Source organism: Quercus lobata, chromosome 4 (genome assembly GCF_001633185.2).
Source record: "Quercus lobata isolate SW786 chromosome 4, ValleyOak3.0 Primary Assembly, whole genome shotgun sequence".
NCBI classification, from domain to species: domain Eukaryota; kingdom Viridiplantae; phylum Streptophyta; class Magnoliopsida; order Fagales; family Fagaceae; genus Quercus; species Quercus lobata.
Window position 1 is genome coordinate 8149235 of NC_044907.1, and position 12986 is coordinate 8162220.

The 12986-nt window shown below is 31.8% G+C and overlaps 2 protein-coding genes across 2 annotated transcripts in view; one reads left to right on the forward strand and one right to left on the reverse strand.

Annotated features, from left to right (window-relative positions):
* Positions 1-718, forward strand: part of LOC115984502 — a 6310-nt gene extending 5592 nt beyond the window's left edge. The window contains exon 9 of the mRNA XM_031107522.1: positions 480-718. Within this exon, the coding sequence (XP_030963382.1) occupies positions 480-718 (239 nt within the window). The remainder of the gene's footprint in view (positions 1-479) is intronic.
* A 6786-nt stretch (positions 719-7504) lies between these two features.
* On the reverse strand, positions 7505-9605 carry LOC115984092 (pentatricopeptide repeat-containing protein At3g29230-like). The gene has a single exon (XM_031106996.1). It carries the CDS (start codon positions 9221-9223, stop codon positions 7604-7606), a length of 1620 nt encoding a protein of 539 aa, XP_030962856.1. The 5' UTR covers positions 9224-9605; the 3' UTR covers positions 7505-7603.
* Between the last annotated feature and the right edge of the window lie 3381 nt (positions 9606-12986).

Here is a 12986-nt window from a genome sequence, read left to right on the forward strand (position 1 = left end):
AAGTCTTCTATCACTTCTGTAAAAAAAAAAAAAAAAAAAAACTATAAAAGTCCAAGATTTATACCTTCAGCCTTCAGTGCTTCCAATTTTTCATTCAAACACACTAAGTTCCAAATTCACCAACACAACCTCACAGCACCCACACAATCAAACTAGCTAAGTTCTTCACAACACATTATTCACCAAAAACTAAAACCCAGATAAAAAAATTAGAACTTCTTTCAAAAAAATCAACATGTTAAGTTCTTCACAACACATTATGCACCAAAATTCAAAAAAGTATGAAATTTCTTGAAAATTTAAAACAAAAACCAAGACATGGAATTGCAGCGCCAAAACCAGTTGGATTAGTGAAAATTAAGAGAAAAAGAACTTAAATTTTTCGGAGAGAGAGAGCTTACAAAGCGCCATTGAAGGGGAAATGGTCCGCATGGTGACTCTGTGAAATGAAATTGAAAACCCTAATTGGTCGAAGACAGGGAGAAGAAAGGGCGAAGAAGAAGATGAGGACGAAGACGACGTCGCACCACTGTCATCCAACGGAAAGGCCATTACCATCGCTCCTCCAACAACCACCACTTTCCCTTCTCCTATTCCCTCAGGCGCGACGGCGACGGAGACCACGATTCCACTCCCCCGGCCATCATCGATACGCGAAAGCGATCACAACGACGTTTTTAATTTCTGCCGCCGATGGTGTGAGGGTGTGAGGGTTTGAATGTTTGGGGTTTGAACGTTTAGGTGTAAGTGAGAGTGAGAGTGAGAGTGAGACTGTGTTCTGGTAAGGGTGAGGGTGAAGAGAGACTTTAAACTCAGATGCCAACGTCAGGTGGCATGTTGGAACAGAAAAATGGGGTACTCGAGCTCAGCAAGCTCGAGTACCACAAAAAGTGGTACATCCCCAATTATTTTCGAAACAGTACTCTGTTGCTAAATATTTCAAAAATTAATGCTAATGGGCAATTTTTGCCTCGGTTTTGTCTTCATTGAAACAATGTCAGGCCACTTGTGAGTTGTGACACATTGAAATTATTTTGGGAAGCAACCATGGAAATCCGAGCCAGTTTTTAAAGACTTTGAATATTTACCCAATGGGTCATCAACCATTTCGGTCGTGGTTACAGATCAATTATTGCAGGCAAATGGGCCCGAGTCCAACACTCACTTTTCAATCCTATATGCTCATCCAATTACTCAAAATCGATTGAATTATAAATGGTTTAAAATTGTTAAAATTTAATTATTTTATTAGTTCAAAAAACATATATGAGATATACTTTTTATTTTTTAAAACTTTAATTTATTAAGAATAAAAAACAAGTACAACAATCAGTAAATTACGACTATTACTAGAAAACAAGCTTTAAGAGTAATAGAAAGTTTATTTAGTAAAATGAATTGCAAAGTTAAGAGATTTCCTAACCTTGCATAATTCACAGTTAACAAAATGCAAACTTAAATCAAAAGCATTACTCATGATAGTAGAAATAGACCAAATCACTTGGTTCTTCTCTAACCAGAGTTATGCTTTTGTGTCCCTTCCCACTATGACATTGCACCAATTTTCAGACCTAGGCAAGTTTAAACTTTAAAGCCCACAAAATTACAATTGCTTTAGCTTCAATAGGAGTGCATAAGTCATAAATCTTGGTCCAAACCTTTAACAGCTCACCAATTGAATTTTTGACCACCACAGTGAGAGAGGTGAAATCATGTGACTATGTGAGACAACAACAACCACGTTTAGTTTTATATAGTTTCTAGGAGGGGGTTTCCATGACTATGTGAGACAACAAAATCCACATTTGAAGAATTAATGTATTAGAATTTACTCCTAAATTTTACCCTTGCTAATAATCATAAGATATAAATCACAAGTGTAATGTGACTATATAAAACATTTCAACATGAATTATTCATATATGAAAAGGGTAAAATTCAGTCAACAAGTCTGAGATTGGGGTTAATGTGAGTTACATACAAAATATTTTAAAACTGACCAACTTGATCCCTAATCACCATGAGAAAAGGTATAAAAATGAGTAATGGTTTTGGAACCAAGTTGGGTTAAAGACCAAGTTGGTTGATTTAAAAATATCTTGAACCTAGCTGGCATTAGTCTAAAACTTTGAGGAGTTAATTGTATTTTACCTTATAAAAAATGACCTTTACAAATTAACAAAATATAATGAATATTCTAGCTATGTATTATTATTTGGATATTAAAATAGTACTTAATATTCACATGAGTATAATTTTATATTCTAGAATAATTTTTAACTAATATACATATATACAAACACATATTATTTGTTTGTGCATACATAATATGTTCAAATCAACAGATATCTACAGACTACAGGACACTGTAACACAAATGGTGACGATTTTGATACTACAAATGATGTGGTTTGGATTATTTTAGCATGTGTCGTTACATAAAAATGTTCAATAAAGTGTAATTGATTTTTTTGATAATTTTTTTTATATTTTTCATAATAATGGTATCAAAGAGTAATTTTGGTATCATATAAAAAGTCACAACTGTCATTGTTATGTCAAAAGTTGTTGATAGGTTCTAAAGATTTAGAATTAAATATTTAGAATCATTGTTGTATTGTGTTGGCAAACCGAGAACAAAACATGTCTAATCTAGGTGTTTAGGCAATGCTTAAATAAGGTTGTTTCGCAGGCACAGTTTTCTACAGAATTTTTAAACAGGCCCAAAGCCCGCGAAAACATTTAGGGTTTCATCTAAACTTCTCCACGTATAAAGAAAAAAACCCTAGCCATGTTTTGAGGGTACTGAAGAAGACTTGTGCGTTACTCTTTGTGAGATTTGAGAGGTTTCTTACCTTCTAACTACACAAGAATCTACCAGAGTCAAGATTACAATTAAGCATTAGTAGAACATAGTTGTTGCATCAAGATCAACAAGTGAAGGAGATCTGAAATTTTTGAGTGGGATCTCAAAGCCACAAGCAAGTCAGCTTGTGTTGCTGTAAATCCAAGAAAAGAATGAGTTCGTGGATTCAAAGCTTGCACGTAGTTGTGTCAGTAAGTTACTACTAGAGGTAGCATTATATTTAGGGTTAAATCTTTTGTAAAAATTTCAATTCTCTTATAGTGATTTGATTTACCTTGAGAATAGATAGGTCAAATCCTCCCTAGGTTTTTACCTTAAAACGATTAGCTTCATTGGTTTTTTATTATATCATGATGTTATTTACTTTTTCGCATCTTTGCATGATATGATTTATTTGTGTTTAACCTAAATTTGAATAATTAATCTAAGTAATCACTTGGTTAATATATTAGGTTAAACAATCTGTTTAAGGGGTTTAAACGAACATACAGTTGTGGTTTACTATGTAAGGCTTGGAATTTTTTGGTATCAAAAATTTATAAATATGATTTTTTAAGAGATAATAAATGTTTAATACTTTAATTTGTAATTTTTTTTATTGATCTAATTGTTATGTCTTTTCATGCCTTTCCAATCTCTCAAAAGACAATATAAAAATCAAGTCTACAATAAGCGAAAAATAAAGTTGAGCAAAGCTCAATGTCTCAATCACGCCACACCAATGACCAAACACATAACGGAACCTGTTGGCTCGGGCTCACGTCTCTATCAGTATTTCTTTTACAATTCGAACACGGCCACGAGTTTCTTAAACCGTGTATTTTTCACCCAGTTGTTATTGGTAGATTTGTAATGAGTAATTCTATCACCATTGAAAATGGCACAACTTTGTGACACAAATCGCCATATGACGGTTTGTGATTGGTAAATGTGTCCCCATATAGTCCATTGACATACTTTTACCAATCACAACTTGCAATGTGTCGAGTTGTGGTACAAAGTTGTGCTATTTTTGGTGGTAATAGCATTACTCATTTGTAATAAACAAAGTTTGGTTAGAGCACCGACATATTTAAATACCACTTCATCTATTTTACCAATTTATTTCACAACTCACTCAATATTTCAATTCTTATTTATACATACAACTCAATAAAATAATATAAACTACCTAACAAAATAATAAAAGTATTATTTTCTCTTCTTTTCACCCATAACCACAAATTTTTTTTTTTTTAATTTTTTTTATTTCTTCATTACAACCCATGAACAGTAAAAGGTTGCATATATGCAACCACACTATAGCAAGGTGGCAAATTTTTTTAAGAATACAAACCCAAATGAAGTGGGTTTTGAGTGTCTTGGGTTGTAAAATAGTAACCAGGGGTGTTTAAAATCTTATTAATATAAATTATTATAACTATATATTTTAAAATTATAATCGTTGAATTGTATATATTTTTTATGTTTTTATGCCTAATTTTGTATCGATAGAATATTATTTATTATTCAATTCATAAAATACGAAAAATTTAAAATTTAAACACTTGATTGATGACATAACTATTGATTTTTTTATTTCTTAAAACTTTACAAGCAAAATGTAATTTAAATGTGGATTTGTCAAAATTCATATTGTAAAAATCACTATAACCAAGTCTGTCATATGACCCCAATTTTGACCCAACAACTAATTTTTTTTTTAATGAAAAAAATTTATAATAATTTTCGTAATAGTTGAGTTGAAAAGTTTTTAGTTTTCATTTAAATCCAGTAATAAAATAAAATTCCGCTAGATATCAAATTTGTTGCGCCTATAGAGTATATAGACTTTGTCTTATTCATTAAAAACTAAAAACTTTTATTTGTTGTGACTTTACTAAAAACTTTTTCAACAAATCTAGTTATTTATTTATTAAAGATAGGTTTTAGTTATTTGTCATGTATTTAGTATAAAATCAACAAAAGAAAAAAAATATGTCCTTTGAAACATGCTAAGTATAGAAGCTACCAAAAATTATGTGGCACCTAATTAAATAGACACTAAATTTGATCAATTATTTATTTTAATTCTTTAAATTCACTTGGATAATATTGTTGATCATTTCATTCATATTTATCTTCAGCCATTTAAATATAATTTTTTTTAATTCTAAGATTTATTTTTTATTTTCTAAATTATTGAAAATGTTACAATTATAAATTTGTAAAATATTATTTTATCATCACCAAACTATTGAAAGAGTATCTTTAAAATATTTATGAATGAAAAATAGCGACGAAAAAAATAGATTTGTGCAAATTTAGAGACAGAAAAAAGATTGAAGTCTCACCAAAAAAAAAAAAAAAAATCATCTAGAGTGCACAAACACACACGCGCGCGCACATATATATCATTCAGCTTTTATGTACACAGGTTATAAATGTTTTATACATAAAACATCAACCAGACATACAATATCACAATCATCAAATTAAATAATTAATTTTGAATTTGTAATACTCAACTTGACTCGGCTCATTTACAATTTACAATCTTACATAATCGAATGAGGACAATCGTGCTCATTCATAGGAAACTAATAAGAATCACGTACCATGTGAATGGTGGACCTCAATGTGATGAATACCAGTGTCTATTATTCCCAATCAAAGCTGATGAATACGTACATAAAATAAAATAAAATAAAATATATGGTGATGAATAGGTAATGTTGCAGACTTGCGGGTAACCCATTGATTGTTTTTGAATTTAGATTTCCATAAAAGTAGGTGATGTGATTACTATGTTTTAAATCAAAATGGGCCGTGAGTGAGACCTGATTGTTGCTTGCGGGTCATAAAGGCAATTGCCTGTGGACTGTGTAGTAGGATTTCATGGGTTTCAAAGCATGGTACGTGAAGTCAAGACTTGTGGGCTTGTATCCAAAAAAAAAAAGACTTGTGGGCTAAAGGGCCCAATCTGTGAAGTAGAGATATAGATGATGAGTGGGCCACAGACACATTTTATGATTGGCCCAACCAGAATATGTTGAGTGAGAAGCTCCCTATAGCTAAACAGCATAAAACCCCTTTGCAAGCTTCAGTTCTAGCTCCCACATCATTTTTAATCAACCATATGATCCTATCCCTATAATGAATCAGATCATTATGGACTCCTGCATTTTGCTACATCCAAATATGGTAGATGAATGCAGCCCAAGCAAGCTTGCACAAGATATCTCTCAAGGCTTTGCCCTTGTGAGAATGAAACCCCTATTTATGTTGGGAAAAAACCACTATAACATGCAGCACAATTATTTTCAATTTTTACTCTTTGTACAAATTCTATGGTCGCTTGAAATGAAGTAGGCATGCACAATAATCAACTCAAACAGAAATATCCAACAACAATCCACAACCAAGACATCAATTTTTTAAACCATCCAATGGGAAGGGAAAAACTGCAAGACCAAGTCCAGTATAAATCTTCCACTATTGAATAAAGAATTTACAACAATCTTCTCTAGAACAAATACTAAAGACACCAAAGCATTATGAATACACAGCTCTAGGATTACAGCAAATATTTATGACATTAAAGTGGATTTCAACAAAAATAACAAAAAAAGATATTACCAAGTGGGTCTTAGCTTCCGAGCACATAGAGAGGAATTTCAAGCAATCTGCAGACTAACCAAGTACGTTTTCTACAGTTGCTGCCATATTCTTCAAGTAAAAGAGTAATAAACTAATAATAATAAAAAAAAAAAATGACCCTAATATCAGCATTGTAACCCCAATAAACTCTCTCTTCATCCAATTTAACCTTTTATGCTCAGTTCATTCTTTCAAATGCATATTGCTATAAGGCCAATTACGAACGACTGCAGTGACAATGCATGCTACATCCTCAAGCTAGCCAAAGTTTGAAAATGGCAGGGAATTGTGAAAATTTGCCATGGATTGGTTATTCAAGCCTGACAGCAATGGCCAGAAAACTATTTCCCAAGTTTATAGACGTAAGCAATGGAGAACATGACACAAAATGTAAAAAAGAGATTCCACTAAAATTGTGTACTCTTCCAACCACATGAAAAAAAAAAAATGATGTTAAGCTCTAGACCATTCAACTACGGTAGAAAATAAGACAATAATAGAGACAAAACATATATTTTGTAGACAAGGTGTTCTTTCTAAAGGTGAAATTTGATTAAAAACCTATTCAAGAAAATTGACTGAAATGAAGCACTGATATATTTCCAGGTTTCAAAGTAGTGATTTTTTTTTTTGGTTAAAAGAGGATTTGAGGGTAATTTTTCAAATACTCAAGTAAGGACAAATCAAATCAAGTTGAGCTTAACCCAAACACTAAACATATATATGTATCTAAAGAAATATTTTAAAACCCCTAAAGCAAAACATTGTACTAGACTTCTAAACGAAGCTTTCGTTTCCCAAAATTAGTGAGCACATAGACTCAATTATCAATATTTCAAACTTAGAATCTTAAGAAAGAAACTACAGTTAGAGAGAACAATTTTTCTATCATTAAAACCTAGGAAACATACACGTCCACATTTATCAATCAGTCAAGATTTTCAAAGCAAAAGAATTCATTTAAGGAACTCTATATTCAACAAAATAGAAATTTAATCCCAAAGGGGGACTAAGAGAATCAAGAGATGAGAAATTTAATTTTTAAGTGTTAAGTTAATTAAGACTTTAATAAGTGTTTGCCTTAACCCTCCGTTATCTTTAACCTCCCTGCTCATGTTCCATCAGGTCTGGTAGATATTCAAATGATCTTAACGATTTTGTCAACCCCCTCAAGGCTCTATAGATTTCCTCTCTCTCAGAATGCCTCTCATCTAAGGAATAGAACTCAACAACAGAATCGTTGACCTCAATCAAGCTACATCCTGGCAATTTTCGCAACCCTGTATCCCTCATTGCAACTTTTAGTCGTGCAACATCTTTCCATCTCCCAAGATCCCCATATATATTTGACAGCATAACGAAATTTGAGGGGTTCTTTGGTTCAAGTTTGATAAGCTGGTCAAGAGCCACTTCAGCCAACTCAATGTTTTTGTAAATCCTACATGCCCCAAGTAAGGCAGCCCAAATAACAGCATCTGCTTCCATGGGCATCTTCCTCACAAACTCTATTGCCTGGTCTAAAAGACCAGCTCGGGCAAACAGATCAACCATACAACCATAATGCTCAATTTGAGGCACAATTGAATAATCATCAACCATTGACTGGAAATATGAAAAGCCATCTTCAACTAAGCCCATGTGTGTACAAGCGCACAGGATACCTATGAATGTGATTCCATCTGGTGTTTCTCCAGCATTTTTCATCTCACAAAACAGATTAAGGGCGTCACTCCCATGTCCATGCATTGCTATGCCATTGATTATGGTGTTCCACGTGATCAAATCCTTTCTACCCATGCTCTTGAACACATCAACAGCATTTTCTATAATTCCACATTTTGCATACATGTCAATCAAAGCATTCCCAATGTAAAGATTTCCCTTATATCCATTACTCTCCGCATACGCATGAACCCACTTACCTAAATCAAGAGCTACTAATCTCGAACAAGCAGACAATGCGATCACCAGTGTGGCATCATTAGGAAGCACATTACCCTCAATTAGCATCCTTTTGAATGTCTCCATAACTTCAAAGAATTTCCCGTTTCGGGCATACCCTCCAATCAATCCATTCCAAGAGAAAATATTCCTCTCAGGCATCTCTTCAAACAACCTCTCACACGCCTCAACATCTCCATTATTCGCATAACCATTCAACACTGTATTCCAAGACATCACATCCCGGTTAGGCATCTCATCGAAAAGCTTCCTTGCTGCTACCATATCACCCAGTTCAATATAACCCGAAACCATAGTGTTCCACAACACAACATCTCGCTCAGGGGCCAACTCAAAAAGGCGCCGTGCAGAAACCATATCACTACACAAAATATACCCACTAATCATCGAAGTCCAAGCAACTACATTCCTCTCAACCATCTCACCAAACACCTTGTAAGCAGCTCTAACTGCTCCTCCACCCGCATACATATCAATCAACGTAGTTCCCACAAATGGGTTTGCTCTAAACCCACCCTTTATTGCCACACATTGCACTTCCTGGCCTTCCACATATGCATTAATTTTCCCACAAGATTTCAAAACAAGAGGGAAAGAAAAGCAATTGGGCATCACATCCAAGCTCTTCATATTACTAAACAAAACTAAAACTTCCCTATAAGACTCATTTTGAGCATACCCTTTGAACATTGCATTCCACAGCGCAATATTCGGCGGGTCAGGAATTTGATCGAACACTTTGCGTGCATAAGCCATTTTCTTGAGCTCAGCACAAGCTGTGATAAATCTTCTTGCGATGAAGTAGTAGTAGTCATTATTGTGTAGGAAGCTGTGAGAAATTATCTGGGTTTGGATTTGTTTGAGTTGTTTTAGAGCCTTACATGATTGCAAGAGTGCAATGAGTTTTTCTTCAACAAGCCTTTGTGTGGGCTTTGCGGCTAAACTTATAAGCTGAATTTTCGATATTTTAGAAGCAGAAAGCTGTGTGTTAGTGTGCACTTACTGTCACGGCTAACGAAGAAAGGAAAATGAATTTGACCCCTTTGATTCGGAGGAGAACTACAACTACTACAACTAATAGAATGGTCTGCTTGTGTGTCTTAGTGTTTTGTGTTTTGGATATGCTTTGGTGAAGTGTAACAGTGAAATAAAAATAAGAATTAGATAAATCTTATACATTAATATGTCAAATTTTAAATTTGAAAAATAATTGAATTTTTATCTAATTGCATATTCTCGAAAATTTATGAATATTCTAAAATTTCAATATTTATGTATTCTCAAAAATTTATGAATATTCTAAAACTCCAATATTTGCGTATTTTCTTATTTGAAGTGAACCTATCCCATTATTTAATTAGCAAAATTATTTACTATTACTAGTATTATTTCCTTGCGATGTACAGCTTGATGAAAATTCATATGTAAGCTAAATATTTTTTAAAAAATAATTAAAACAAAATAATTAAATAAAAAGTAATAATAAATTCTAAAATAAGTAAGTAATTTTAATAAAAAAAATTTACTTTAAGTTTCTATTGTATAGAGTTTGGACATTATCAGTGTTTATCTATTGTAATATTTTAAAATTCTTTTTGTGCTTTCCGTTAATTTTTTAAGATGAGATACAGAATGAATTTGCTCATTTCTATTTGGGTTATGCCATAACCAACACAAATAATAATAAACAAAATAGTTCTTTAATACATTTTTTTTCCCTAATGTTAGTCTAATTAAAAAAAAAAAATCAACAGACTCAAAAATTAAATATAATAATCAAAACCCAAAATGAAAACATACACAAAAGAGTTCAAAAATTGAGAATATAAAAAAAAAATTAAAATTTACATAATAGAATCAAGAACTTAAATGGGTGTCCATTGTTTTGCTTCTTTATAAATAGCAGCTCTAAGAATATTTTCCAGAGTGGTCATTAAAAAACTTAAATTACACAAAATTTAATTAAAAGAGAACTTCATATATTGATTAATAAATTAATAAATAAATAAATAAACACACACACAAATACATAAAGTCTTACAATTTCTTTCTACAAATTTTTTTGTTTTGAAATTTTTGTATGATAGTTTCATTACTAATGTTGCAAGTTGCATATCTATCAAAATTTTAATTAGATAAAAAATTTATTGGGATTTTTCTTTTTATTTGTAAGGACCTAATATATTGTTAAGGGGACTAAAGTTTAAGGACAAAGTTTGGCTACAAATTTAATTGTACCCTAAGGCCACAACTCTCATTAAATAAATTAACATGACCACATATTTTGAAAATCAAATTGTTAAATTGCATGTTCTTTATGTTCTTAAAACACATATCAAATTTCATGTCAATTGTCTGATATTTTTTATCCATAAATTTAATTTTTATGTGTAATTTTAGATTAAAAAAACTCGAAATTTAAATATTTAATTGATGATGTGAGTACACAACTCGCACCAATCGGTTTTTGTCCGCTTTGGGGAGCCAGTCCCTCACGGTTTTGTCACGAAGGGGTGGGAGCCGAGGAGTATTGCCATGAAGTGATTTACACCTAGGCTCACCCAAGTCCCACATCGCCTAAGTAACCCTCCCACTCATGGTTTATAAGCTTCTGGAGCAACCATGAGTGTACCATGTCTAACACTCAGAGTGTTAGACATGGTACACTCATGGTTGCTCCAGAAGCTTATAAACCATGAGTGGGAGGGTTACTTAGGCGATGTGGGACTTGGGTGAGCCTAGGTGTAAATCACTTCATGGCAATACTCCTCGGCTCCCACCCCTTCGTGACAAAACCGTGAGGGACTGGCTCCCCAAAGCGGACAAAACCGATTGGTGCGAGTTGTGTACTCACATTAAAGGGCAGAGTGTTAGACATGGTACACTCATGGTTGCTCCAGAAGCTTATAAACCATGAGTGGGAGGGTTACTTAGGCGATGTGGGACTTGGGTGAGCCTAGGTGTAAATCACTTCATGGCAATACTCCTCGGCTCCCACCCCTTCGTGACAAAACCGTGAGGGACTGGCTCCCCAAAGCGGACAAAAACCGATTGGTGCGAGTTGTGTACTCACAGATGACATAATTATTAATCTTTTATCTTCTTGAAATTTTTGCAAGTATAGAGGATATAAGAAGAAAATGTAATCTATTTGTAGATTTCTCAAAATTCATGTATAATAATTATTAAAAAAAAAAAAAAATTGACTAGAGTTATAGTCTAAGTTCAAAACCAAGTTTGTTACCAAATTTTATCCACGATTTAATTATATTGGGTCTAAAAAAATTTAGGGTGGTCACAAATATTTTTTAAGGATTAAAAAATCATAAATTTGAAAAATTTATATATAATATTTTTTCCAGGTCAAGGTAGTCTTGTGACCACTCTGATTTGAACGTGGAGTTGCCAGTGTTCTTTATAGTAAACTTCATTTGGCATAATATCCTTCACGCAAATTCAGAGGTAAAGAACAATAAGTAAGCTGAATTTATTAAATTAAAACAATAAGCGTGATGAACAATAAGCGTGATGAACAATAAGTGTAAATTGCAAATTCAGAAGTAAAGAATAATAAGTAAGCTGAATTTAATAAATTAAATCAATAAGCATGATGAACAATAAATGTAAGTTGCAACTTAGGAAAAAAAAGTGAAAAAAATACAAAAAAGTGGAGTGTAATATGTGGGATTTAATTATATGGATGACTTTATTGGTTAAGAGTGATTATATCAAAAAGCGATGACTTTATATATATATATATATATATATATATATTTGTTCTTAAATTTTGATAATAGACTATTAGTTGGAGTAGAATTTAAATTTTTAAAACTTAAATGATAAAATTTTATCTAAATTAAATAATTTTTAAATCTTATCAATCCCTTAGTCAAGAGTCTTTTAGCTTAATATCCTAATAAAATATTAATTTAATAAGATGCAACTTGTTAAAAAAACTAAATAAATAAAAAAGTGAGTTGTGCAGCATGTAAGTTTAGAAAATTTTGATGATAGACTTTTAGTTTTATTTAAATTAAACAGTTATTAAATATTATTACTTTGAGGAAATATATCATAACAAATAATATAAATTAATATACTAATTAGTTGTTCTTAAGATGTTGATAATAGACTTTAGTTGGAGTAGAAGTCAAAAGGTTTTTATTTATTTATTTATATTTAGAAAGAAAACGTGAGGTTTTGTCTAGAATTTAAGTTTAGAATTTTTTATAATAGACTTTTAGTTTGAATATAATTTAAAATTGTTGAAGTTTAAATGATATGTTTGATCTAAATTAAACAATTGCTAAATATTATCCCTTAATTTGAGGAATTATATCATAAAAAAATAATATATTAATTATTTGTTCTTTAGACTTTTAGTTGGAGTAGAAGTCAAAACATGGTTTTTTTTTTTTTTTTTTTTAAAGAAAGAAAACGTGGGTTGTTGTTTGGGATTAAAGTATAGAATTTTTTATAATAGACTTTTAGTTTGAATAGAATTTAAATTTTTTGAAGT

Excerpts from the sequence above, each read along its gene's own strand:
- LOC115984092 (XM_031106996.1), bottom strand. The coding sequence starts at position 9,223 with ATGGCTTATGCACGCAAAGTGTTCGATCAAATTCCTGACCCGCCGAAT.